Raw genomic sequence first — 26,957 nt, 5'->3', positions numbered from 1 at the left:
CCTTATATAACGTATTACATAATTTATTTAAAAAATATATAAATTATTGCAATAACAAAATCTATACGTCCCGAATAGAGCCGTCCGTAGTTGTGAAGAGTAGGGTACGAGTGTTTTACGACCTCCAACATTTACACGTTAAAAATCGTCAAAATCATTGGAAATATGCAATATATTGTTATCGTATAGAAGGTCGGGAACCTAGGCGTTGAATTATCGAACATTAGACACCGACGCGTTAATTTTTATAGAGAAAAATAACTTTTGAAGTGGACACTAGGTGAGCGACGACACCAAAGGTGAATATAAACGCTTTTATCGCCGTATTCGATACGTTTACACGTTTAAATAAAATTTAAACAGTTGGTAGAACTCAAAAATAATATCAATATACGTATATTTAGTCACAAATATTTATATATAATTAGTTTTATCGATATTCATCGATACGTGTAAGTGAAAAGTTGGAAGTTATCATACGAGAAAACGTCTCGCGACACAGCGGCTCTCCTTACAGTATTGCTCCGCTCGTGGGGTCTGTGGCGCCACCTGTACCGGGCGCACGCACGAAGTTTCATACATACAACTCGTACAGTACACACAGTGTTATTAAAAGTTAGTTACTTACTTACTTTAATATTGCGAAAATGGCCGATACAGCAGTCGCATCCGAGGCTCCCGCACCGACGACGCCCGCGAAGAAGCCGAAGGCGTCCGCCGCCGGCGCCGGTGCTAAGAAGCCGAAGGCGAAGCCGACCCACCCGAAGACATCTGAAATGGTAAACAACGCCATTAAAGAGTTGAAAGAACGAAGCGGGTCCAGCCTGCAGGCGATCAAGAAATACATCGCCGCCCAGTACAAGGTCGACGCTGAGAAATTGGCTCCGTTCATCAGGAAATATCTGAAGAGCGCCGTCGAATCCGGCGCCCTGATCCAGACCAAGGGCAAAGGTGCGTCCGGTTCGTTCAAGTTGGAATCAAAGTCCTCCTCCGGCAAGAAGCCGGCGTCCAGCAAGGCTGCGGGCGCCAAGCCCGCCGCTAAACCGAAGAAGGCAGCCGCCGCGGCCGCCTCGCCCAAGAAGGCCAAGAAACCGGCCGCTTCCTCGCCGGCCAAGGCTAAATCGTCCGCCGCCGCCGCCGCCACCAAGGACAAGAAGGCGGCCGCCGCCAAGAAGAAGCCCGCCGCGGCCAAGAGGGCCGCCGCTCCCGCAAAGGCGAAGAGCGCCGCCGCACCGAAAGCAAAGAAGACCGCCAAGCCGCCCACGAAGAAACCGAAGGCGCCGAAACCCAAGAAGGCCGCCGCTACGCCTAAATCTAAGGCCGCCGCAGCGAAGAAAGCGTCCAAGAAGTAAACGCGCCGCCATCGCCGCAGCCGCCGCCGCACCAGCAGCAGCAGCAGCAAACAGCCGCGCGCGCGCTTTTAAAGCAACGCGCAACAAAAAGCCCTTTTCAGGGCTAACAAATTGTTCCGATACTCTTATATACGGTTTCATACTATTCTACATCGATATGAAAAAAAAAAAAAAAAAAATACAACAAAATTTACCACCTACCTAACCTCCTCTCTACCGATAAAAAACACACCATATAGGTAAATTTTAAAAATAACCTCACTTCACCAAACAATACAACACGTACAATGAATCAATAGATTATAGGTAATAATAGATCATAATCATCCATAATATTTACGTATTTTTCGATACTGCAACTAGCGGATGCTGCGCGAATTAAAAAAATATTACAACACCTATAATAACACACCTAGGCTAGGTATATACCTACCTATATAAAAGATTGCTCTCATTCTACCATAATATATTATACATACATAATATTATCTTAATTATTTATTAAGATACACAACGTAATATCATCGGTTAATTAACTTCATTAGTGATTCATACTAATCGCTCAAATTTTCAATTTCTCTCTCTCAAACGGGTGAAACACACCCCGCCCGCCCGCGAACGCACCCACCCGCCCGACTGCCCGACTGCCTTCCTTCCTTGCTTGCTTGCTGCGCGCGCATCACGTCGTTCATTCGCGTTTTGTCTCGCTCTAACTGCGCGCAGACCCCACTATTTGTGACACTCGCGTTTTCTATATAAATGTCCGGCTATACGGCCGACGTTTTTATTGGGAGTGCCTTGCCTTGTTATGAGTTGGATGCGCCATACGCCATTTTTCTCTTTTAAGTACGCTCGGACAGCATAGTTTTTATTCGCGAGAATTCGCGGGTGGTTGCTGAGCAACCATTCGCCGCGAGTTCGACCTAGTGGGTATTCGATCTTTTTCGAAATACCCACTAGCGGGGATTGCCTTTTCACACTAGGCCGGCGCGGTTGACTCGCCCCTCCGTGTGTCCGAACCCGGTCTGCCACCAGCGGCAAGCCCCGGGCAAGGATACACGGCGACAGGCAGTCTGTCAACCCGCCAGAGCTGTCGCGTCAAGGCAATTTCGCCCGACCTGCCATGGAGGGACCGACCCCCCCCACCCCCGCGCGTGCCGCGACACCTGTTACCGCCGCGACACCTGCTACCGCCGCGACACCTGCTACCACAAGCAGGCCATCGTCCCGTGAGCGAATGCCGCCGCCTACGCCGCGCTCCGCTCCCCCGCACCCGCCCCCGACTTCGTCGTCGGGTTCAACCGCCCCGCCAGAGTCGCCGTATCGTCATGCGGCGGAGACACCCCGCGAACAGTACGAGAAGGACCTCGTGATCTTGGCTAGATTACAGAGGACTTCCCTGTTGTCCGTCGGGATGCTCCGCTGGATGGCGACCTACGTGCGGCTCATGGAGTACGACTTGGGCGACACCGACGAGCTGGCCCCGTGCGACCTGGCAGCGCTCGAGCTGCAGGCCCAGCTCCCCTACTCACTGCCGCCTGTGCCGATCGCGCGCAGGAAAAGACGCCCTAGCGGCGACGAAGAAGACGCCACCAACGCCCACAAGAGGCACTGCGCGGAGCTCCTCCGCATCTGCCGCTCATCGCGACCGATCGCGACGCCGCCCGATGAGGCGCACCGGCGCTCACTGAGCGCAGGAAGCACTCCGCGCCCGCCGCCGCGCGCCCCTACGCCCCCGTCCGCACCTCAGGAGCAACCACCGCGCCCGCTGCCTACCCCGGTAGCGAAGCCGCGCCCGCAGCCGACGGCCCCCACACAGACACCGACAACATCTCAGCCACCAAGGGACCCCAGGATTAAGGGTAAGCATCTTTTAATGCCTACCCCCAAACCAACAAACTCTCAAGTCCAGTCGTCGGACCAGTTCCGCACCCCACCGACGTCGCCGCCGCCCAGCACGACCGGCCGCACGGCTGCTCGTCCGCCCTCTGCGGCTCAAATAACAGTTAGGCCTACCACGGCCGCACCCCAACCACCGCCGCCTACACAGGGGAGGGCTCCCACATTTGCCGCCGCGGTGCGGCAGCACCCCACCCTCCCAGCAACAACAACCACCGCCGCAAAAACAGCCACAGGACCAACTCCCCAAGCTACCCCCCAAACGGGACCGAAACCGCCTAGGTACCCTCCACTAGTAGTGGAATACCTACCAGACTGGGCCAAACATTTCAAGGCCATCGCCCAGGAACTGGGGAGGCCCCCGAACGCGCGCCCATTCGGCAAGGGGGTGCGTTTTACACCGGCGGACGAGGGCGAATATAGGCTCATCCAAAGGTACCTATCTCAGCTAGAAACACAAACAGAGATTTCTTGGTTCTCTTACGCCCTCCCCGAAGAGAAGAAATTGAAAGTCGCCATCAGGGGCCTCCCGGTGGAAACTGACCCGGAGGAGATCCGCGCCGCAATCGAGGAGAAGGGTTACAACTGCGAATACGTAAAAAGCATCCGGGCAAGGGAGGGAAGGCCCGGCTGCATCTACTTCGCCCAATTGTCGCGCACCCCAGAACCCACCCCCGACATCTACGAGGTGACCGAACTTTTATGCATGCCGGGGGTTAAAATCGAGGCATGGAGGGGTAAGAGGGGGCCAGCACAATGTCATCGCTGCCAGGGCTTCCGTCACTCCTCTCACAACTGCCACCGCCCCATCGCCTGTGTCCGTTGCGGAGAGGGACACGCGGCCGGTGACTGCCCACGCCCGAAAGAGGACTTGCCCACTTGCGTGAACTGCAAGGGGCCACACCCGGCTAACCACACGAGCTGCCCCGTGTTCCTGAGGGAGGCCAGGAACAAGAGGGCGTCCACGGTGGCTCGCACCCGGACCGCAGCACCCACCGCCCCAACAAAAAAGACCTACAATCCGCAAGCGCCTGTTGCAAAGGCAACAGTTACAGAGACCGCGACTGGCTCTTTGATGGCCCCAGCCAGACCGGCCTCAGCGCGTCAGCCCGCTCCCAACCTACCGCCGCGGCCGCGCGGAGGGAAGGGTAAGAAAAAAAAGACGAAGAAAGCAGGGAAAACCGGCCCTCACGGACCGACGGCGCCCCCCCCCACCTCAGCCAACACTACGCCGGCCCCGGAGATCGACGCTTTGCTCGCACTTTTGAGGCAGGCGCTTCTGGCCACTCCAGGGACATCGTCGACTATTCTCAGCGCAGCCACGCAAGGACTTCGCAATGCATAAGTCACTGAGGATAGTCCATTGGAACGCCCACTCATTGACGGGGAAAATGCTCCTACTGAGAAACTTTCTAAAAGAGCAAAGCGTCGACATTCTCTTAGTCAGTGAGACCCACCTGCGCAGCTCGACGGTCCTCAAGGCGCCCGGGTACATCGCGTACAGAAGGGACGAGGTGGCCCCCGATGGCAAGCCATACAGAGGCTTGGCCGTGTTGGTGCGGAGGACCATTGTCCACCAGCCCGTCGATTCCGGGCAGTACCAAGATCACTATGCTCTCGGGATCGACGTGCAAGTGAACGGCAGTGACCTCCGCATCTTCGCGGTCTATAGACCGCCCTACGACCTGTTCGACACCACCTTCTTCAAAGACCTCCTAAACGGACCGATGCCCACTATCCTCGCGGGGGACCTCAACGCAAAACATCCGGCCTGGAACTCGCGTGCCCGGAACGAGGCGGGGAGGAAACTCGCGAGGCTAGCACAAGACGAAGACTTCGAAGTCACCGGACCCACCCAGCCCACGCATTATAACACCTGGGGCACATGCGATGTACTGGATATAGTGGTCAGCAAAGGTCTACGCACGCCGCCATATCAGGAGGTCCTTCCAGACCTCCCCTCCGATCACCGTCCGGTCCTGCTTACCCTGAACGAACTCCCCACCAGGGTACAAGCACCCCGAAGCCGCACCGTCATCGACTGGGAGACTTTCATCACGGAGCTGGAGGAGAAATCCCACACCGGCCCAGTCTCATCGGCCGACGACGTAGAAAGAGCCGCCAAGCTACTGACCGCCGACATCGATAGCGCTCTAACAACCGCCTCACACACCGTCCCGAGAGGCGAGAGGAGGCTCTCCCTCCCGCCGCGGTTAAAAGCACTCCTCGAGGACAAGCGCCGAGTGCGACGGCAGTGGCAACACTCTGGCTGCCCTACACTGAAGTCAGAGCTAAACCGCCTCACAGCCAGAGTGAAGGCGGAGCTGGTGACCCATGCTGCCTTGTCGTGGGACAATTATATCGCCTCGATAGATGACGACTTGCCCTCAGTACATCGTCTATGTAAAAATCTTGGCATGAAGAAGGAAGCAGTACGCCCGCTGCATGACGAGAATGGCCAGCCGAGGTACAAGGCCCAAGATAGGGCGGAGATCTTCGCCGAGTGCCTCGAACAGCAATTCACCCCGAACCCGACTGCGAACACACCCCATGTGGCTGCAGTCCATCAACAACTGGAAGAGTACTTCGCAACGCCGATTGGACCGGAAGAGGACCCCGTCTTCTTCTCACCCGGCCAGGTGAAGAGAGCTCTCCAGAAAGCTAAGCCCAAGAAGGCCCCGGGCGCTGACATGATCCCAAACATGGCACTGCGGACACTTCCCCCGCGAGTCATAGTGGCGGTGACACGCCTGTTCAATGGGATCATGCGCTCGGGACACTTTCCCACGGAATGGAAGCTCGGCCGGGTGATTATGCTCCCGAAGCCCGGGAAGGACCCTAAGAAGCCGGAGAGTTACCGTCCAATCACTCTCCTCAGCACGTTGTCGAAGACTTTTGAGAGGCTTCTACTAACGCACCTGCAGCCACACATCACACCGCGGGATGAACAGTTCGGGTTCAGAGCTGGCCACTCCACGACATTGCAGCTTACAAGAGTACTGCACTACATGGCGAGCAACATGAACAAGAGGGAGTTCACCGTCGCAGTACTCTTAGATATGGAAAAAGCCTTCGACAGGGTATGGCACGAGGGACTGCTGTACAAGCTGTCGAGGTCACCAGCACCGAGGAGACTTGTAAAAGTCATTGCGGCTTTCCTCGAGGGGAGGAAATTTGTGGTGGCGGTGGAAGACGCCACCTCTCAAGAGCGGCCCATAAGAGCCGGAGTCCCTCAGGGATCGTGCCTGTCCCCAGCACTCTACGCCCTCTACACGGACGACATCCCGGTGGAGGGCCAGGTCCAACTCGGCCTCTTCGCGGACGACGCGGCGTTCTTCGTGTCGTCGTACAAAGCCGAGCACGCCGTATCTAAAATGCAGCCCACACTTGACGCCCTTCCCGACTGGCTAGACAGATGGCGACTGAAGGCGAACGTCGCGAAGACCCAGGCGCTGATCACGGGGAGAAGTCAGCAGCCATCTACCCTGAAACTGCTGGGACAGGACATCCCATGGCAACCCTCGGTGAAATACCTGGGGGTTACCATAGACAGGAATCTCACGATGACTAAGCACGTGTCCACCGTGCTCCTCAAGGCGAAGCAGGCGCGGTACAACCTCCGCCCTATCCTCGATTCCCGCCTGCCCCTGCGCACCAAGCTAGGGATATACAAGACGTACGTGCGGTCCCGCCTAACTTACGCGGCGCCCGCATGGTACGCTCTTGTATCCGAACTACAGAGAGGAAAGCTCCGTGCGCAGGAAAATCTATCACTGAGAATGATACTAGCAGCCCCTCGCTTCGTCAGCAACCGGACGATAGCGAAAGACCTGAGATGGGAGGGCCTAGACGCCTTCATAAGTCGTCTCGCGCGGGTGATGTTCGACCGCGCAGACAACTCTAGTCATCAGTTTCTTCAGGGCTTTGCGCCGCTTCACGCGCGCCCCCCGGAGAGACGTGGACGAGCCCTACCTAGAGAGCTCGTACAGTGAGGTTCCTACCTCCAAGCCGCAGACAGGCCATCGCAGCATCTAAGCCGCAGAATGGCCACCCAGCACCATGACGGTGCACCTAGCCGCGCCAGCGAGGCAACCCAACACCGGCTGGTCGTAACCAGCCGCGATTGCTACATCTGCAGGGGCTCCAAGAGCCCGGAAGATCCCCCGTGCCCACAAGAGGGCGCGTGAGAAGGCTTTACGTCCGACGTTTTTATTATACCCACTGACTTCGTACGTTGCGGTCGACTATTGCGCGGTGTCGCAATAGTGTTTTTTGTGTGTGTTTCAAGTTAAATCTATCTCAATCATGTCCGGTCGCGGCAAAGGTGGTAAAGTAAAGGGCAAGGTCAAGTCCCGTTCCAACCGTGCCGGTCTACAGTTCCCCGTGGGTCGTATTCACAGGCTGCTCCGCAAGGGAAATTACGCCGAGCGCGTCGGTGCCGGTGCTCCGGTGTATCTCGCCGCCGTGATGGAATACCTGGCCGCCGAAGTTCTCGAGTTGGCCGGTAACGCCGCACGCGACAACAAGAAGACCAGAATCATACCGAGACACTTGCAGCTGGCGATCAGGAATGACGAGGAGTTGAACAAGCTCCTGTCTGGCGTTACCATCGCCCAGGGTGGTGTGCTGCCCAACATCCAAGCGGTGCTCCTTCCCAAGAAGACCGAGAAGAAGGCTTAAGCGCGTCCGAACCAACCTCGAAGCGGCCCTCTCCCTCTCTCTATCTACTACGACGACGACGAGGGGACGGGACCCCAACGTTAAAAAGGCCCTTTTCAGGGCCACAAAATTGTTCAATAATCATAAAAAAGTTTCTAACGGTTAAAACAATCGTCGATATATGTGTACTTTTGACATAATATTAATAATTACATAACTTACATACATACATATTAGCAAGCAATTACGATATTAGTGCAATACCTAATAATTATGGTGAATAAATAACATGTCATCACGTACACGTATGTACCAACGAACCCCGAAAAGGGGTGAGCAGACACACAGACTCGTCGTCATTTTAACAATTTGACTGTTTTTGAACTATATAATTGAATCAAATCAAATTATTGTCATTAAAGATAATCTAAAGTGAAAAATATAATATAATACAAAATCTACGTATAAGTAAACGTTTCAAAAAATAAATAAAAATATTACGTATTACGTATGTGTGGGGGGGTGGTGTCAGAGTCGGTCGCGGTGTATAGCGGCGATAGCGAATCTACCCGTCCCGCTTTATTACCACCGAGGGACGCGATTGGTCCGTTTAATGCGCGCAAAGCCCGCTAGTAGCGTACCGAAAACTTGATGTAGGTTCGATTTTTTCGACCGGCGCGCACACGTCTCGTCCCGAGTCTATCGTATAACGCACACGCTCTCAGTTTACTCGTTCATTAGTCGAAATGCCACCCAAGACAAGCGGAAAGGCAGCTAAGAAATCTGGCAAAGCCCAGAAGAACATCTCCAAGTCTGACAAGAAAAAGAAGAAGCACAAGAGGAAGGAGAGCTACGCCATTTACATCTACAAGGTGTTGAAACAAGTACACCCCGACACCGGTATCTCTAGCAAGGCCATGTCCATCATGAACTCGTTCGTGAACGACATCTTCGAGCGTATCGCCGCCGAAGCATCGCGTCTCGCTCACTACAACAAGCGTTCAACTATCACATCGAGGGAGGTGCAGACCTCCGTGAGGCTCCTTCTGCCCGGTGAGCTCGCCAAGCACGCAGTATCCGAGGGCACCAAGGCCGTAACCAAGTACACCAGCTCCAAGTGAAGCGTCCACCGACCGACTACATACACAGGCAGACGACTAAAACAATCTGCCGTGCGTGTGTGTTCGCGCCAAACGTACAAAAGGCCCTTTTCAGGGCCACAAACTCGTTCAATATATAAAATATTATGTTTCAATGATGATCCACAATCGATATAATATAATTAATAATGTTGTTATGTTATGTAAGTAATTTCAAATAACGTAAGACACGGTAGAAAGTAAATTGAAAAATTAAGTTAAAATTAACTACGACATTAGAATAATGGTGATGTAGGAATTTTGTTTGTTGTTTAGTAAGTCAAATCAACTTATGTACATAAGTGGAAATATTTATTTACACACGCATAATTATGATGATCATAAAGAAATGTACCTATGAGTATATAAAAGAAAAAACAAAATGCACCACTATCACGAATAATAATTTATAATATAAACTTCAGGTGGCGCTGTTGTCGTTTCGGAGTCCTCTCCCCGCGCCCCCCCTCTCCACCCGCCCGCGAACGGTCCATTATACTATATATAAAAGAAGGTAGGGGAATAGTGAACTATTCAGTAAACTCTCGTACGTTGACGTTGCAGGTTCTCGTTCGCGCGCGCGACTAAAAGATGGCCCGTACCAAGCAGACAGCTCGTAAATCGACCGGTGGTAAGGCGCCGCGTAAACAACTCGCCACCAAGGCGGCTCGTAAGAGCGCACCAGCAACCGGTGGTGTCAAGAAGCCCCATCGCTACAGGCCCGGCACCGTCGCCCTCCGTGAGATCCGTCGTTACCAAAAGAGTACCGAATTGCTGATCCGCAAGCTGCCGTTCCAGCGTTTGGTGCGTGAGATCGCTCAAGATTTCAAGACTGATCTCCGTTTCCAGAGTTCCGCTGTGATGGCCCTCCAGGAGGCGAGCGAGGCATACCTCGTCGGTCTCTTCGAAGACACCAACCTTTGCGCTATCCACGCGAAGCGCGTCACCATCATGCCAAAGGACATTCAGCTCGCTCGCAGAATCCGCGGGGAACGCGCCTAAAATACACGCGCACGCACACACAGCGCCAAAGACCGACGACGCGCGCACTTCCCACCGTGCGCGTGTCTTGTTTGTCTTTACGCTTCAAAAGGCCCTTTTCAGGGCCACAAGAGTTTCTGTTATGATAATATAGTTTCAACGTATTTTAACATCGCATACAAACAAATTATAATATATATAGTTTATATATATATAGGTATTATAATATTAGAGAATACACAAACGTACATATAAATTATTGCAACATAAATTAATGAATAACCTTATTTTTATTTACATAAGACTTTGTTAAAAAAGTTGAAACGTTAGGTATTACTTAATTTTCCGGGTTGTATATATTATTATTATTATAGGAAAGAAGAGAGTAGCGTATGTACATAACGGAATTTAATTTTAATATTCAAAAACAATGATAATAGAAGGAAAAAGAAAGAATCGAATTCTACCGCCGCTTTTTTAATATTTTCGTTATAATATATAAGTAGGTACCTAATATGAGATGTCTCGGGAGTGTCGTCGTCAGTCATTTGTTTGGTATTATCTCTCCCCCCTCGCTCGCTACACTACCACCCCGCGAACGCGACGATTCTGTATATATATAACGGCGTTCGAACATTGTTTAGTGAAGATAGAGGCATGGAGAGGACGCAAGGGGCCCTCCCAATGCCACCGCTGCCAACAATTTCGCCACAGCAGCCACAATTGTCACCGGCCGATGGCCTGTGTCCGCTGTGGCGAAAGCCACGCGGCCAAGGATTGCCTGCGGCCCCGGGAGGTTCCAGCCACCTGCTGTAACTGCGGGGGGACTCACCCGGCCAACAGCTCTTCTTGCCCGGTCAAGTTGCGCGAGCTGCGGAACACGAAGGCGGGAACCGCGCCTATGACCACCGCAAGAAGAGCCCCACTGCCACCTCCACCATCAACAGTGGACCCCAACAGCGAGCCGACCGCGCGGTGCTCGCTTATGGCCGCGGCGAACGGCCCAGACGGGCCCAAGCCGCGCAGGCCGAAGCGCATCCGCGCGAGGGCAAAGCCTGCCCCTGCAGCCTCCATCACTGTCGAGCCGCAGCCGACACCGACTCCAGACCAAGCGGTCGCCGCCCCTCCCAGGGGGGGGAAGAAGGCGAAGCCCCAAGCGGAGGTACCACCGGCCCCATCCAGCGAAAAGCTGGAAGTGGTGGAGCAGACGATCCAGCTGCTCCACAACATCCTCGCGGCCACCCGCTCACGGATTGACCCTGTGCCCATCATCGTGGGAGGCCTGGCATCACTGCTGGGCCAACTCACTGGTGGGCACTGACCTCTCGGACATCGGACTGGACCGGGGCTGCCCACATCCACTACTCCCCGTCGAGTAGTCAGGATTGTGGCCACCCCCCGGGGGATGAGTTGACGCTTCCAGTGGCAGTGGAAGCAGTCCTCTCCCCCCCTCCAGCCGACATGACACCAGCTGCCCCGGCGACGGAGCAGCTCACCGGACAAGACACCACCGCCAGCTGACGGGCGCTCACTGGGCCTCCCCCAACGGGGAACCACCCGGTGGGCTCGACCTCGCTGGCGGCACCACGGATGTAACATCGGGCTCACGGAGGGGCGTTCTCGCCCGCTGTGTCCCAACCCCGTGCCACGCCCGTTTCTGCGGGCGGCGACTGCCGCCACATTAGAGGGGCTACGCCCCGTGAATGTCTCCCCGTCGCGGGCTTCGCCCGCGACGAGAAGAAACCACACGGATTGTTTAGCCACCATTCGCCCGTTGAGCGTCGTCACTGCGTCGCGCGTCGTGCGTGTTTGTGTACATTTAGTTTCGTGTTTTTTATAAAAAACATATATAATTATGACCGGTCGCGGTAAGGGAGGCAAAGGTCTGGGAAAGGGAGGAGCTAAGCGTCACAGGAAGGTACTCCGTGATAACATCCAAGGTATCACCAAGCCGGCCATCCGTCGTCTCGCCCGCAGAGGAGGCGTCAAGCGTATCTCCGGTTTGATATACGAGGAGACTCGTGGTGTCCTCAAGGTGTTCCTCGAGAACGTGATCCGCGACGCGGTCACTTACACCGAGCACGCCAAGAGGAAGACCGTCACTGCTATGGACGTCGTCTACGCTCTGAAACGTCAGGGCCGCACCCTCTACGGTTTCGGTGGTTAAGTCTACCATCGCCGCGCCGGCGTCATCGCCCACCTCGTGTGTGTGTCGGTCGAAAGAACAACAACACACAAATCAAAAAGGCCCTTTTCAGGGCCGCAAATAGTTCATTGTTGTTTTACAAAATGTTTCACGATATTACGTCGATACTATATAATAAATAACACCTCAATATGTACAAGTTACGAATATACCCAGCAGCCGAGTGGGTAAAGTTGCTTGTGATCATCGAGGCCCGTAGGGCGCCGAGACGCGGCGGTGTAGGCGTCTCAACTAAACACAATCCCTTGCATACAGTAACTTACTCACTCACTCACTCACTCATTTAATATTTTATAATTAGTCAGTCAATTCCATGTTATTTGGATAGGTACCCTATAAGTATACATAATAATATCTAGTACTTACCTTCCTTATGTTAACGAATCTAACTAGTAAGGTGAGCGAGACGTGCGAGCGTATTATACATATTTTATTCATAATTTTTTTTTTTTAAGATTTATATCTAATTTAAAATAAATAAATAAATCAAGTGAAATACATACACTTGTGTACAACAGATGCGGTCTGTGTGTATGTACGACGTGTATGAGAGATTCTAGATAGAGAGAGAGCGCCGTGAGTTGTGTGCGCGTGGACGTTCGACGGATTTTTAGCGTTTAGAGTTTTATTAACACACATTTAATAATAATAGTATATATCCTTATATAACGTATTACATAATTTATTTAAAAAATATATAAATTATTGCAATAACAAAATCTATACGTCCCGAATAGAGCCGTCCGTAGTTGTGAAGAGTAGGGTACGAGTGTTTTACGACCTCCAACATTTACACGTTAAAAATCGTCAAAATCATTGGAAATATGCAATATATTGTTATCGTATAGAAGGTCGGGAACCTAGGCGTTGAATTATCGAACATTAGACACCGACGCGTTAATTTTTATAGAGAAAAATAACTTTTGAAGTGGACACTAGGTGAGCGACGACACCAAAGGTGAATATAAACGCTTTTATCGCCGTATTCGATACGTTTACACGTTTAAATAAAATTTAAACAGTTGGTAGAACTCAAAAATAATATCAATATACGTATATTTAGTCACAAATATTTATATATAATTAGTTTTATCGATATTCATCGATACGTGTAAGTGAAAAGTTGGAAGTTATCATACGAGAAAACGTCTCGCGACACAGCGGCTCTCCTTACAGTATTGCTCCGCTCGTGGGGTCTGTGGCGCCACCTGTACCGGGCGCACGCACGAAGTTTCATACATACAACTCGTACAGTACACACAGTGTTATTAAAAGTTAGTTACTTACTTACTTTAATATTGCGAAAATGGCCGATACAGCAGTCGCATCCGAGGCTCCCGCACCGACGACGCCCGCGAAGAAGCCGAAGGCGTCCGCCGCCGGCGCCGGTGCTAAGAAGCCGAAGGCGAAGCCGACCCACCCGAAGACATCTGAAATGGTAAACAACGCCATTAAAGAGTTGAAAGAACGAAGCGGGTCCAGCCTGCAGGCGATCAAGAAATACATCGCCGCCCAGTACAAGGTCGACGCTGAGAAATTGGCTCCGTTCATCAGGAAATATCTGAAGAGCGCCGTCGAATCCGGCGCCCTGATCCAGACCAAGGGCAAAGGTGCGTCCGGTTCGTTCAAGTTGGAATCAAAGTCCTCCTCCGGCAAGAAGCCGGCGTCCAGCAAGGCTGCGGGCGCCAAGCCCGCCGCTAAACCGAAGAAGGCAGCCGCCGCGGCCGCCTCGCCCAAGAAGGCCAAGAAACCGGCCGCTTCCTCGCCGGCCAAGGCTAAATCGTCCGCCGCCGCCGCCGCCACCAAGGACAAGAAGGCGGCCGCCGCCAAGAAGAAGCCCGCCGCGGCCAAGAGGGCCGCCGCTCCCGCAAAGGCGAAGAGCGCCGCCGCACCGAAAGCAAAGAAGACCGCCAAGCCGCCCACGAAGAAACCGAAGGCGCCGAAACCCAAGAAGGCCGCCGCTACGCCTAAATCTAAGGCCGCCGCAGCGAAGAAAGCGTCCAAGAAGTAAACGCGCCGCCATCGCCGCAGCCGCCGCCGCACCAGCAGCAGCAGCAGCAAACAGCCGCGCGCGCGCTTTTAAAGCAACGCGCAACAAAAAGCCCTTTTCAGGGCTAACAAATTGTTCCGATACTCTTATATACGGTTTCATACTATTCTACATCGATATGAAAAAAAAAAAAAAAAAATACAACAAAATTTACCACCTACCTAACCTCCTCTCTACCGATAAAAAACACACCATATAGGTAAATTTTAAAAATAACCTCACTTCACCAAACAATACAACACGTACAATGAATCAATAGATTATAGGTAATAATAGATCATAATCATCCATAATATTTACGTATTTTTCGATACTGCAACTAGCGGATGCTGCGCGAATTAAAAAAATATTACAACACCTATAATAACACACCTAGGCTAGGTATATACCTACCTATATAAAAGATTGCTCTCATTCTACCATAATATATTATACATACATAATATTATCTTAATTATTTATTAAGATACACAACGTAATATCATCGGTTAATTAACTTCATTAGTGATTCATACTAATCGCTCAAATTTTCAATTTCTCTCTCTCAAACGGGTGAAACACACCCCGCCCGCCCGCGAACGCACCCACCCGCCCGACTGCCCGACTGCCTTCCTTCCTTGCTTGCTTGCTGCGCGCGCATCACGTCGTTCATTCGCGTTTTGTCTCGCTCTAACTGCGCGCAGACCCCACTATTTGTGACACTCGCGTTTTCTATATAAATGTCCGGCTATACGGCCGACGTTTTTATTATACCCACTGACTTCGTACGTTGCGGTCGACTATTGCGCGGTGTCGCAATAGTGTTTTTTGTGTGTGTTTCAAGTTAAATCTATCTCAATCATGTCCGGTCGCGGCAAAGGTGGTAAAGTAAAGGGCAAGGTCAAGTCCCGTTCCAACCGTGCCGGTCTACAGTTCCCCGTGGGTCGTATTCACAGGCTGCTCCGCAAGGGAAATTACGCCGAGCGCGTCGGTGCCGGTGCTCCGGTGTATCTCGCCGCCGTGATGGAATACCTGGCCGCCGAAGTTCTCGAGTTGGCCGGTAACGCCGCACGCGACAACAAGAAGACCAGAATCATACCGAGACACTTGCAGCTGGCGATCAGGAATGACGAGGAGTTGAACAAGCTCCTGTCTGGCGTTACCATCGCCCAGGGTGGTGTGCTGCCCAACATCCAAGCGGTGCTCCTTCCCAAGAAGACCGAGAAGAAGGCTTAAGCGCGTCCGAACCAACCTCGAAGCGGCCCTCTCCCTCTCTCTATCTACTACGACGACGACGAGGGGACGGGACCCCAACGTTAAAAAGGCCCTTTTCAGGGCCACAAAATTGTTCAATAATCATAAAAAAGTTTCTAACGGTTAAAACAATCGTCGATATATGTGTACTTTTGACATAATATTAATAATTACATAACTTACATACATACATATTAGCAAGCAATTACGATATTAGTGCAATACCTAATAATTATGGTGAATAAATAACATGTCATCACGTACACGTATGTACCAACGAACCCCGAAAAGGGGTGAGCAGACACACAGACTCGTCGTCATTTTAACAATTTGACTGTTTTTGAACTATATAATTGAATCAAATCAAATTATTGTCATTAAAGATAATCTAAAGTGAAAAATATAATATAATACAAAATCTACGTATAAGTAAACGTTTCAAAAAATAAATAAAAATATTACGTATTACGTATGTGTGGGGGGGTGGTGTCAGAGTCGGTCGCGGTGTATAGCGGCGATAGCGAATCTACCCGTCCCGCTTTATTACCACCGAGGGACGCGATTGGTCCGTTTAATGCGCGCAAAGCCCGCTAGTAGCGTACCGAAAACTTGATGTAGGTTCGATTTTTTCGACCGGCGCGCACACGGCCTTCCTCGAGGGGAGGAAATTTGTGGTGGCGGTGGAAGACGCCACCTCAACAGAGCGGCCCATAAGAGCCGGTGTCCCTCAGGGATCGTGCCTGTCCCCAGCACTGTACGCCCTCTACACGGACGACATCCCGGTGGAGGGCCAGGCCCAGCTAGGCCTCTTCGCGGACGACGCGGCCTTCTTCGTGTCGTCATTCAAAGCCGAGCACGCCGTCAGAAAAATGCAGCCCACACTCGACGCCCTTCCCGACTGGCTGGACAGATGGCGACTGAAGGTCAACGTCGCGAAGACCCAGGCGCTGATTACGGGGAGAAGTCAGCAGCCTACTACCCTCAAACTGCTGGGACAGGACATCCCATGGCAGCCCTCGGTGAAATACCTGGGGGTTACCATTGACAGGAATCTCACGATGGCTAAGCACGTGTCCACCGTGCTTCAAAAGGCGAAGCAGGCGCGGTACAACCTCCGCCCTATCCTCGATTCCCGCCTGCCCCTGCGCACCAAGCTAGGGATATACAAGACGTACGTGCGGTCCCGCCTAACTTACGCGGCGCCCGCATGGTACGCTCTTGTATCCGAATTACAGAGAAAAAAGCTCCGTGCGCAGGAAAATTTATCACTAAGAACGATACTAGCAGCCCCTCGCTTCGTCCGCAACCGGACGATAGCGAAAGACCTCAGATGGGAGGGCCTAGACGCCTTTATAAGTCGTCTCGCGCGGGTGATGTTCGACCGCGCAGACAACTCAAGCCATCAGTTTCTCCAGGGCTTTGCGCCGCTTCACGCGCGCCCCCCGGAGAGACGTGGGCGACCTCTACCCAGAGAGCTCGCACAGTGAGGTTCCTACCTCCAAGCCGCAGATAGGCCATCGCAGCATCTAAGCCGCAGAATGGCCACCCAGCACCACGACGGTGCACCTAGCCGCGCCAGCAAGGCAACCCAACCCCGGCTGGTCTTAACCAGTCGCGAATGCAACCTCTGCAGGGGCTCCAAGAGCCCGGAAGATCCCCCGTGCCCACAAGAGGGCGCGTGAGAAGGCTTTACGTCGGCGCGCACACGTCTCGTCCCGAGTCTATCGTATAACGCACACGCTCTCAGTTTACTCGTTCATTAGTCGAAATGCCACCCAAGACAAGCGGAAAGGCAGCTAAGAAATCTGGCAAAGCCCAGAAGAACATCTCCAAGTCTGACAAGAAAAAGAAGAAGCACAAGAGGAAGGAGAGCTACGCCATTTACATCTACAAGGTGTTGAAACAAGTACACCCCGACACCGGTATCTCTAGCAAGGCCATGTCCATCATGAACTCGTTCGTGAACGACATCTTCGAGCGTATCGCCGCCGAAGCATCGCGTCTCGCTCACTACAACAAGCGTTCAACTATCACATCGAGGGAGGTGCAGACCTCCGTGAGGCTCCTTCTGCCCGGTGAGCTCGCCAAGCACGCAGTATCCGAGGGCACCAAGGCCGTAACCAAGTACACCAGCTCCAAGTGAAGCGTCCACCGACCGACTACATACACAGGCAGACGACTAAAACAATCTGCCGTGCGTGTGTGTTCGCGCCAAACGTACAAAAGGCCCTTTTCAGGGCCACAAACTCGTTCAATATATAAAATATTATGTTTCAATGATGATCCACAATCGATATAATATAATTAATAATGTTGTTATGTTATGTAAGTAATTTCAAATAACGTAAGACACGGTAGAAAGTAAATTGAAAAATTAAGTTAAAATTAACTACGACATTAGAATAATGGTGATGTAGGAATTTTGTTTGTTGTTTAGTAAGTCAAATCAACTTATGTACATAAGTGGAAATATTTATTTACACACGCATAATTATGATGATCATAAAGAAATGTACCTATGAGTATATAAAAGAAAAAACAAAATGCACCACTATCACGAATAATAATTTATAATATAAACTTCAGGTGGCGCTGTTGTCGTTTCGGAGTCCTCTCCCCGCGCCCCCCCTCTCCACCCGCCCGCGAACGGTCCATTATACTATATATAAAAGAAGGTAGGGGAATAGTGAACTATTCAGTAAACTCTCGTACGTTGACGTTGCAGGTTCTCGTTCGCGCGCGCGACTAAAAGATGGCCCGTACCAAGCAGACAGCTCGTAAATCGACCGGTGGTAAGGCGCCGCGTAAACAACTCGCCACCAAGGCGGCTCGTAAGAGCGCACCAGCAACCGGTGGTGTCAAGAAGCCCCATCGCTACAGGCCCGGCACCGTCGCCCTCCGTGAGATCCGTCGTTACCAAAAGAGTACCGAATTGCTGATCCGCAAGCTGCCGTTCCAGCGTTTGGTGCGTGAGATCGCTCAAGATTTCAAGACTGATCTCCGTTTCCAGAGTTCCGCTGTGATGGCCCTCCAGGAGGCGAGCGAGGCATACCTCGTCGGTCTCTTCGAAGACACCAACCTTTGCGCTATCCACGCGAAGCGCGTCACCATCATGCCAAAGGACATTCAGCTCGCTCGCAGAATCCGCGGGGAACGCGCCTAAAATACACGCGCACGCACACACAGCGCCAAAGACCGACGACGCGCGCACTTCCCACCGTGCGCGTGTCTTGTTTGTCTTTACGCTTCAAAAGGCCCTTTTCAGGGCCACAAGAGTTTCTGTTATGATAATATAGTTTCAACGTATTTTAACATCGCATACAAACAAATTATAATATATATAGTTTATATATATATAGGTATTATAATATTAGAGAATACACAAACGTACATATAAATTATTGCAACATAAATTAATGAATAACCTTATTTTTATTTACATAAGACTTTGTTAAAAAAGTTGAAACGTTAGGTATTACTTAATTTTCCGGGTTGTATATATTATTATTATTATAGGAAAGAAGAGAGTAGCGTATGTACATAACGGAATTTAATTTTAATATTCAAAAACAATGATAATAGAAGGAAAAAGAAAGAATCGAATTCTACCGCCGCTTTTTTAATATTTTCGTTATAATATATAAGTAGGTACCTAATATGAGATGTCTCGGGAGTGTCGTCGTCAGTCATTTGTTTGGTATTATCTCTCCCCCCTCGCTCGCTACACTACCACCCCGCGAACGCGACGATTCTGTATATATATAACGGCGTTCGAACATTGTTTAGCCACCATTCGCCCGTTGAGCGTCGTCACTGCGTCGCGCGTCGTGCGTGTTTGTGTACATTTAGTTTCGTGTTTTTTATAAAAAACATATATAATTATGACCGGTCGCGGTAAGGGAGGCAAAGGTCTGGGAAAGGGAGGAGCTAAGCGTCACAGGAAGGTACTCCGTGATAACATCCAAGGTATCACCAAGCCGGCCATCCGTCGTCTCGCCCGCAGAGGAGGCGTCAAGCGTATCTCCGGTTTGATATACGAGGAGACTCGTGGTGTCCTCAAGGTGTTCCTCGAGAACGTGATCCGCGACGCGGTCACTTACACCGAGCACGCCAAGAGGAAGACCGTCACTGCTATGGACGTCGTCTACGCTCTGAAACGTCAGGGCCGCACCCTCTACGGTTTCGGTGGTTAAGTCTACCATCGCCGCGCCGGCGTCATCGCCCACCTCGTGTGTGTGTCGGTCGAAAGAACAACAACACACAAATCAAAAAGGCCCTTTTCAGGGCCGCAAATAGTTCATTGTTGTTTTACAAAATGTTTCACGATATTACGTCGATACTATATAATAAATAACACCTCAATATGTACAAGTTACGAATATACCCAGCAGCCGAGTGGGTAAAGTTGCTTGTGATCATCGAGGCCCGTAGGGCGCCGAGACGCGGCGGTGTAGGCGTCTCAACTAAACACAATCCCTTGCATACAGTAACTTACTCACTCACTCACTCACTCATTTAATATTTTATAATTAGTCAGTCAATTCCATGTTATTTGGATAGGTACCCTATAAGTATACATAATAATATCTAGTACTTACCTTCCTTATGTTAACGAATCTAACTAGTAAGGTGAGCGAGACGTGCGAGCGTATTATACATATTTTATTCATAATTTTTTTTTTTTAAGATTTATATCTAATTTAAAATAAATAAATAAATCAAGTGAAATACATACACTTGTGTACAACAGATGCGGTCTGTGTGTATGTACGACGTGTATGAGAGATTCTAGATAGAGAGAGAGCGCCGTGAGTTGTGTGCGCGTGGACGTTCGACGGATTTTTAGCGTTTAGAGTTTTATTAACACACATTTAATAATAATAGTATATATCCTTATATAACGTATTACATAATTTATTTAAAAAATATATAAATTATTGCAATAACAAAATCTATACGTCCCGAATAGAGCCGTCCGTAGTTGTGAAGAGTAGGGTACGAGTGTTTTACGACCTCCAACATTTACACGTTAAAAATCGTCAAAATCATTGGAAATATGCAATATATTGTTATCGTATAGAAGGTCGGGAACCTAGGCGTTGAATTATCGAACATTAGACACCGACGCGTTAATTTTTATAGAGAAAAATAACTTTTGAAGTGGACACTAGGTGAGCGACGACACCAAAGGTGAATATAAACGCTTTTATCGCCGTATTCGATACGTTTACACGTTTAAATAAAATTTAAACAGTTGGTAGAACTCAAAAATAATATCAATATACGTATATTTAGTCACAAATATTTATATATAATTAGTTTTATCGATATTCATCGATACGTGTAAGTGAAAAGTTGGAAGTTATCATACGAGAAAACGTCTCGCGACACAGCGGCTCTCCTTACAGTATTGCTCCGCTCGTGGGGTCTGTGGCGCCACCTGTACCGGGCGCACGCACGAAGTTTCATACATACAACTCGTACAGTACACACAGTGTTATTAAAAGTTAGTTACTTACTTACTTTAATATTGCGAAAATGGCCGATACAGCAGTCGCATCCGAGGCTCCCGCACCGACGACGCCCGCGAAGAAGCCGAAGGCGTCCGCCGCCGGCGCCGGTGCTAAGAAGCCGAAGGCGAAGCCGACCCACCCGAAGACATCTGAAATGGTAAACAACGCCATTAAAGAGTTGAAAGAACGAAGCGGGTCCAGCCTGCAGGCGATCAAGAAATACATCGCCGCCCAGTACAAGGTCGACGCTGAGAAATTGGCTCCGTTCATCAGGAAATATCTGAAGAGCGCCGTCGAATCCGGCGCCCTGATCCAGACCAAGGGCAAAGGTGCGTCCGGTTCGTTCAAGTTGGAATCAAAGTCCTCCTCCGGCAAGAAGCCGGCGTCCAGCAAGGCTGCGGGCGCCAAGCCCGCCGCTAAACCGAAGAAGGCAGCCGCCGCGGCCGCCTCGCCCAAGAAGGCCAAGAAACCGGCCGCTTCCTCGCCGGCCAAGGCTAAATCGTCCGCCGCCGCCGCCGCCACCAAGGACAAGAAGGCGGCCGCCGCCAAGAAGAAGCCCGCCGCGGCCAAGAGGGCCGCCGCTCCCGCAAAGGCGAAGAGCGCCGCCGCACCGAAAGCAAAGAAGACCGCCAAGCCGCCCACGAAGAAACCGAAGGCGCCGAAACCCAAGAAGGCCGCCGCTACGCCTAAATCTAAGGCCGCCGCAGCGAAGAAAGCGTCCAAGAAGTAAACGCGCCGCCATCGCCGCAGCCGCCGCCGCACCAGCAGCAGCAGCAGCAAACAGCCGCGCGCGCGCTTTTAAAGCAACGCGCAACAAAAAGCCCTTTTCAGGGCTAACAAATTGTTCCGATACTCTTATATACGGTTTCATACTATTCTACATCGATATGAAAAAAAAAAAAAAAAAATACAACAAAATTTACCACCTACCTAACCTCCTCTCTACCGATAAAAAACACACCATATAGGTAAATTTTAAAAATAACCTCACTTCACCAAACAATACAACACGTACAATGAATCAATAGATTATAGGTAATAATAGATCATAATCATCCATAATATTTACGTATTTTTCGATACTGCAACTAGCGGATGCTGCGCGAATTAAAAAAATATTACAACACCTATAATAACACACCTAGGCTAGGTATATACCTACCTATATAAAAGATTGCTCTCATTCTACCATAATATATTATACATACATAATATTATCTTAATTATTTATTAAGATACACAACGTAATATCATCGGTTAATTAACTTCATTAGTGATTCATACTAATCGCTCAAATTTTCAATTTCTCTCTCTCAAACGGGTGAAACACACCCCGCCCGCCCGCGAACGCACCCACCCGCCCGACTGCCCGACTGCCTTCCTTCCTTGCTTGCTTGCTGCGCGCGCATCACGTCGTTCATTCGCGTTTTGTCTCGCTCTAACTGCGCGCAGACCCCACTATTTGTGACACTCGCGTTTTCTATATAAATGTCCGGCTATACGGCCGACGTTTTTATTATACCCACTGACTTCGTACGTTGCGGTCGACTATTGCGCGGTGTCGCAATAGTGTTTTTTGTGTGTGTTTCAAGTTAAATCTATCTCAATCATGTCCGGTCGCGGCAAAGGTGGTAAAGTAAAGGGCAAGGTCAAGTCCCGTTCCAACCGTGCCGGTCTACAGTTCCCCGTGGGTCGTATTCACAGGCTGCTCCGCAAGGGAAATTACGCCGAGCGCGTCGGTGCCGGTGCTCCGGTGTATCTCGCCGCCGTGATGGAATACCTGGCCGCCGAAGTTCTCGAGTTGGCCGGTAACGCCGCACGCGACAACAAGAAGACCAGAATCATACCGAGACACTTGCAGCTGGCGATCAGGAATGACGAGGAGTTGAACAAGCTCCTGTCTGGCGTTACCATCGCCCAGGGTGGTGTGCTGCCCAACATCCAAGCGGTGCTCCTTCCCAAGAAGACCGAGAAGAAGGCTTAAGCGCGTCCGAACCAACCTCGAAGCGGCCCTCTCCCTCTCTCTATCTACTACGACGACGACGAGGGGACGGGACCCCAACGTTAAAAAGGCCCTTTTCAGGGCCACAAAATTGTTCAATAATCATAAAAAAGTTTCTAACGGTTAAAACAATCGTCGATATATGTGTACTTTTGACATAATATTAATAATTACATAACTTACATACATACATATTAGCAAGCAATTACGATATTAGTGCAATACCTAATAATTATGGTGAATAAATAACATGTCATCACGTACACGTATGTACCAACGAACCCCGAAAAGGGGTGAGCAGACACACAGACTCGTCGTCATTTTAACAATTTGACTGTTTTTGAACTATATAATTGAATCAAATCAAATTATTGTCATTAAAGATAATCTAAAGTGAAAAATATAATATAATACAAAATCTACGTATAAGTAAACGTTTCAAAAAATAAATAAAAATATTACGTATTACGTATGTGTGGGGGGGTGGTGTCAGAGTCGGTCGCGGTGTATAGCGGCGATAGCGAATCTACCCGTCCCGCTTTATTACCACCGAGGGACGCGATTGGTCCGTTTAATGCGCGCAAAGCCCGCTAGTAGCGTACCGAAAACTTGATGTAGGTTCGATTTTTTCGACCGGCGCGCACACGGCCTTCCTCGAGGGGAGGAAATTTGTGGTGGCGGTGGAAGACGCCACCTCAACAGAGCGGCCCATAAGAGCCGGTGTCCCTCAGGGATCGTGCCTGTCCCCAGCACTGTACGCCCTCTACACGGACGACATCCCGGTGGAGGGCCAGGCCCAGCTAGGCCTCTTCGCGGACGACGCGGCCTTCTTCGTGTCGTCATTCAAAGCCGAGCACGCCGTCAGAAAAATGCAGCCCACACTCGACGCCCTTCCCGACTGGCTGGACAGATGGCGACTGAAGGTCAACGTCGCGAAGACCCAGGCGCTGATTACGGGGAGAAGTCAGCAGCCTACTACCCTCAAACTGCTGGGACAGGACATCCCATGGCAGCCCTCGGTGAAATACCTGGGGGTTACCATTGACAGGAATCTCACGATGGCTAAGCACGTGTCCACCGTGCTTCAAAAGGCGAAGCAGGCGCGGTACAACCTCCGCCCTATCCTCGATTCCCGCCTGCCCCTGCGCACCAAGCTAGGGATATACAAGACGTACGTGCGGTCCCGCCTAACTTACGCGGCGCCCGCATGGTACGCTCTTGTATCCGAATTACAGAGAAAAAAGCTCCGTGCGCAGGAAAATTTATCACTAAGAACGATACTAGCAGCCCCTCGCTTCGTCCGCAACCGGACGATAGCGAAAGACCTCAGATGGGAGGGCCTAGACGCCTTTATAAGTCGTCTCGCGCGGGTGATGTTCGACCGCGCAGACAACTCAAGCCATCAGTTTCTCCAGGGCTTTGCGCCGCTTCACGCGCGCCCCCCGGAGAGACGTGGGCGACCTCTACCCAGAGAGCTCGCACAGTGAGGTTCCTACCTCCAAGCCGCAGATAGGCCATCGCAGCATCTAAGCCGCAGAATGGCCACCCAGCACCACGACGGTGCACCTAGCCGCGCCAGCAAGGCAACCCAACCCCGGCTGGTCTTAACCAGTCGCGAATGCAACCTCTGCAGGGGCTCCAAGAGCCCGGAAGATCCCCCGTGCCCACAAGAGGGCGCGTGAGAAGGCTTTACGTCGGCGCGCACACGTCTCGTCCCGAGTCTATCGTATAACGCACACGCTCTCAGTTTACTCGTTCATTAGTCGAAATGCCACCCAAGACAAGCGGAAAGGCAGCTAAGAAATCTGGCAAAGCCCAGAAGAACATCTCCAAGTCTGACAAGAAAAAGAAGAAGCACAAGAGGAAGGAGAGCTACGCCATTTACATCTACAAGGTGTTGAAACAAGTACACCCCGACACCGGTATCTCTAGCAAGGCCATGTCCATCATGAACTCGTTCGTGAACGACATCTTCGAGCGTATCGCCGCCGAAGCATCGCGTCTCGCTCACTACAACAAGCGTTCAACTATCACATCGAGGGAGGTGCAGACCTCCGTGAGGCTCCTTCTGCCCGGTGAGCTCGCCAAGCACGCAGTATCCGAGGGCACCAAGGCCGTAACCAAGTACACCAGCTCCAAGTGAAGCGTCCACCGACCGACTACATACACAGGCAGACGACTAAAACAATCTGCCGTGCGTGTGTGTTCGCGCCAAACGTACAAAAGGCCCTTTTCAGGGCCACAAACTCGTTCAATATATAAAATATTATGTTTCAATGATGATCCACAATCGATATAATATAATTAATAATGTTGTTATGTTATGTAAGTAATTTCAAATAACGTAAGACACGGTAGAAAGTAAATTGAAAAATTAAGTTAAAATTAACTACGACATTAGAATAATGGTGATGTAGGAATTTTGTTTGTTGTTTAGTAAGTCAAATCAACTTATGTACATAAGTGGAAATATTTATTTACACACGCATAATTATGATGATCATAAAGAAATGTACCTATGAGTATATAAAAGAAAAAACAAAATGCACCACTATCACGAATAATAATTTATAATATAAACTTCAGGTGGCGCTGTTGTCGTTTCGGAGTCCTCTCCCCGCGCCCCCCCTCTCCACCCGCCCGCGAACGGTCCATTATACTATATATAAAAGAAGGTAGGGGAATAGTGAACTAGGATCGCTTGTCCACTGCATGCGCACGGATGCACTCTTTGTCTACCCACACTGCTGCCTGACAAGAAGAAAGAAGCTGGGGGGGGTATTTTTATTTAAAAATACCCTCCAGATTCCGCACGTTCGCTAGGTAACACCGTTATCACGCCTATCACCCCCGGCCTCCCACCAGCGGGTCTCACCGGGGAGGGTGTGATAGCGTGTGCCCTGCCTAGCGGACTGCTCGACATCGCGCGCAGGACAACTCCACGCTGCGTCCATACGGGGTGAGCATGGCTCCCCCAACGCCCGGAATAACGAAGCGCAGGTCGCGCGTATTTGTGCGCACCTGCCCTTCCATAACGCACGCCACCGCTGCAATCGCAGCAATGATGCCGTCCGCCACACCGCCATTCAGTGGCGCAACTCATCGGCCACCCGCTTTCCCGCTGCCCCTGCCCCAACTTCCGGGAACAGAGGCCGCGGCAAAGAGGACCTCCACGCCGCCGGAGCGGCCCTCCCCGCAGCTCCGCACGAAGATTAGCCCGCCCGTCGCACTCTCCATGCCCTCACTGGACATGGAGACATCGCCGCCGCGCACTTTCAGCTTCGCGCCCACCAACCCCTTCTCGCCGCCCTCCATGTCCAGGCCGGACACGGAGACAACACCGCCGCGATCATACGCGGCGGTGTTAAACACCAACCCGGCTTCGCCGCCGCACGCGCCACCGCGCCCGTCCCTCCGGACGACGCCCACGCCATCGCCGCCGTCGAAGAAGACCGCCCAGCAACCGCCGCTCGCCCCCGCGAGCAGGAAAATCCCGCCCATAGTGGTGGACCAGCTGCCGAACTGGCCGCACCACTTCCGCCAGCTGCGGGAGATGCTGGGCCACGCTCCAAACGCGCGCCCCTACGGCAAAGGCGTACGGTTCATGGCAAGAACCGAGGGGGAGTTCAGGCTCTACCAGAGTTACCTCACCAACCTGGAGAGAGCTTCTGGACTCTCCTGGTTTGCCTACGCACCCCCGGCGGAACGCTCGCTCAAGCTAGCGATCCTCGGCCTGCCCGCGAACACGAATCCCACCGACCTGGAGGAGGAGCTGCGCAACCGTGGCTTCTTCCCGGAGTACGTGCGCCCCATCCAGGGCAAAAGAGGCTGCGTCTTCTTCGTGGAGATGAAGAGGACACAGGGCTTCCAGACCGTATACGAGACCACCGAGCTGCTGTGCATGCCCGGCGTGAAGATCGAGG

General features: G+C 51.3%; 10 protein-coding genes across 10 annotated transcripts; all 10 read left to right on the top strand.

Annotated features, from left to right (window-relative positions):
• The first annotated feature begins 573 nt into the window (after positions 1–573).
• LOC126378648 (histone H1B-like) lies at positions 574–1,463 on the top strand. Its single transcript, XM_050027025.1, has one exon. The coding sequence runs from the start codon at positions 648–650 to the stop codon at positions 1,350–1,352; it is 705 nt and encodes a 234-aa protein (XP_049882982.1). The 5' UTR covers positions 574–647; the 3' UTR covers positions 1,353–1,463.
• A 7,187-nt stretch (positions 1,464–8,650) lies between these two features.
• On the top strand, positions 8,651–9,031 carry LOC126378708 (histone H2B). The gene has a single exon (XM_050027088.1). It carries the CDS (start codon positions 8,657–8,659, stop codon positions 9,029–9,031), a length of 375 nt encoding a protein of 124 aa, XP_049883045.1. The 5' UTR covers positions 8,651–8,656.
• LOC126378705 (histone H4) lies at positions 8,816–12,197 on the top strand. The gene is made up of 2 exons (XM_050027085.1): positions 8,816–8,824; positions 11,886–12,197. The coding sequence occupies exon 2, from the start codon at positions 11,886–11,888 to the stop codon at positions 12,195–12,197; it is 312 nt and encodes a 103-aa protein (XP_049883042.1). The 5' UTR covers positions 8,816–8,824.
• A 1,271-nt stretch (positions 12,198–13,468) lies between these two features.
• Positions 13,469–14,358, top strand: LOC126378646 (histone H1B-like). The gene has a single exon (XM_050027024.1). The coding sequence runs from the start codon at positions 13,543–13,545 to the stop codon at positions 14,245–14,247; it is 705 nt and encodes a 234-aa protein (XP_049882981.1). The 5' UTR covers positions 13,469–13,542; the 3' UTR covers positions 14,248–14,358.
• A 768-nt stretch (positions 14,359–15,126) lies between these two features.
• On the top strand, positions 15,127–15,822 carry LOC126378679 (histone H2A). Its single transcript, XM_050027059.1, has one exon. The coding sequence runs from the start codon at positions 15,127–15,129 to the stop codon at positions 15,499–15,501; it is 375 nt and encodes a 124-aa protein (XP_049883016.1). The 3' UTR covers positions 15,502–15,822.
• Positions 15,823–17,287: 1,465 nt separating this feature from the next.
• Positions 17,288–17,662, top strand: LOC126378695 (histone H2B). The gene has a single exon (XM_050027076.1). The coding sequence runs from the start codon at positions 17,288–17,290 to the stop codon at positions 17,660–17,662; it is 375 nt and encodes a 124-aa protein (XP_049883033.1).
• Positions 17,447–19,712, top strand: LOC126378711 (histone H4). Its single transcript, XM_050027090.1, has 2 exons — positions 17,447–17,455; positions 19,401–19,712. The coding sequence occupies exon 2, from the start codon at positions 19,401–19,403 to the stop codon at positions 19,710–19,712; it is 312 nt and encodes a 103-aa protein (XP_049883047.1). The 5' UTR covers positions 17,447–17,455.
• Positions 19,713–20,983: 1,271 nt separating this feature from the next.
• On the top strand, positions 20,984–21,873 carry LOC126378645 (histone H1B-like). The gene has a single exon (XM_050027023.1). It carries the CDS (start codon positions 21,058–21,060, stop codon positions 21,760–21,762), a length of 705 nt encoding a protein of 234 aa, XP_049882980.1. The 5' UTR covers positions 20,984–21,057; the 3' UTR covers positions 21,763–21,873.
• A 768-nt stretch (positions 21,874–22,641) lies between these two features.
• LOC126378678 (histone H2A) lies at positions 22,642–23,337 on the top strand. The gene has a single exon (XM_050027057.1). The coding sequence runs from the start codon at positions 22,642–22,644 to the stop codon at positions 23,014–23,016; it is 375 nt and encodes a 124-aa protein (XP_049883014.1). The 3' UTR covers positions 23,017–23,337.
• Positions 23,338–24,802: 1,465 nt separating this feature from the next.
• LOC126378701 (histone H2B) lies at positions 24,803–25,177 on the top strand. Its single transcript, XM_050027081.1, has one exon. The coding sequence runs from the start codon at positions 24,803–24,805 to the stop codon at positions 25,175–25,177; it is 375 nt and encodes a 124-aa protein (XP_049883038.1).
• Positions 25,178–26,957: the final 1,780 nt, after the last annotated feature.

Source organism: Pectinophora gossypiella, chromosome 27 (genome assembly GCF_024362695.1).
Source record: "Pectinophora gossypiella chromosome 27, ilPecGoss1.1, whole genome shotgun sequence".
NCBI classification, from domain to species: Eukaryota; Metazoa; Arthropoda; class Insecta; order Lepidoptera; family Gelechiidae; genus Pectinophora; species Pectinophora gossypiella.
Note: the sequence above shows the minus strand (reverse complement) of the source record. Positions and strands in the feature narration are given on the sequence as shown.

Coding starts and splice junctions, on each gene's coding strand:
- LOC126378648 (XM_050027025.1), top strand. CDS start 648: ATGGCCGATACAGCAGTCGCATCCGAGGCTCCCGCACCGACGACGCCC.
- LOC126378708 (XM_050027088.1), top strand. CDS start 8,657: ATGCCACCCAAGACAAGCGGAAAGGCAGCTAAGAAATCTGGCAAAGCC.
- LOC126378705 (XM_050027085.1), top strand. CDS start 11,886: ATGACCGGTCGCGGTAAGGGAGGCAAAGGTCTGGGAAAGGGAGGAGCT.
- LOC126378646 (XM_050027024.1), top strand. CDS start 13,543: ATGGCCGATACAGCAGTCGCATCCGAGGCTCCCGCACCGACGACGCCC.
- LOC126378679 (XM_050027059.1), top strand. CDS start 15,127: ATGTCCGGTCGCGGCAAAGGTGGTAAAGTAAAGGGCAAGGTCAAGTCC.
- LOC126378695 (XM_050027076.1), top strand. CDS start 17,288: ATGCCACCCAAGACAAGCGGAAAGGCAGCTAAGAAATCTGGCAAAGCC.
- LOC126378711 (XM_050027090.1), top strand. CDS start 19,401: ATGACCGGTCGCGGTAAGGGAGGCAAAGGTCTGGGAAAGGGAGGAGCT.
- LOC126378645 (XM_050027023.1), top strand. CDS start 21,058: ATGGCCGATACAGCAGTCGCATCCGAGGCTCCCGCACCGACGACGCCC.
- LOC126378678 (XM_050027057.1), top strand. CDS start 22,642: ATGTCCGGTCGCGGCAAAGGTGGTAAAGTAAAGGGCAAGGTCAAGTCC.
- LOC126378701 (XM_050027081.1), top strand. CDS start 24,803: ATGCCACCCAAGACAAGCGGAAAGGCAGCTAAGAAATCTGGCAAAGCC.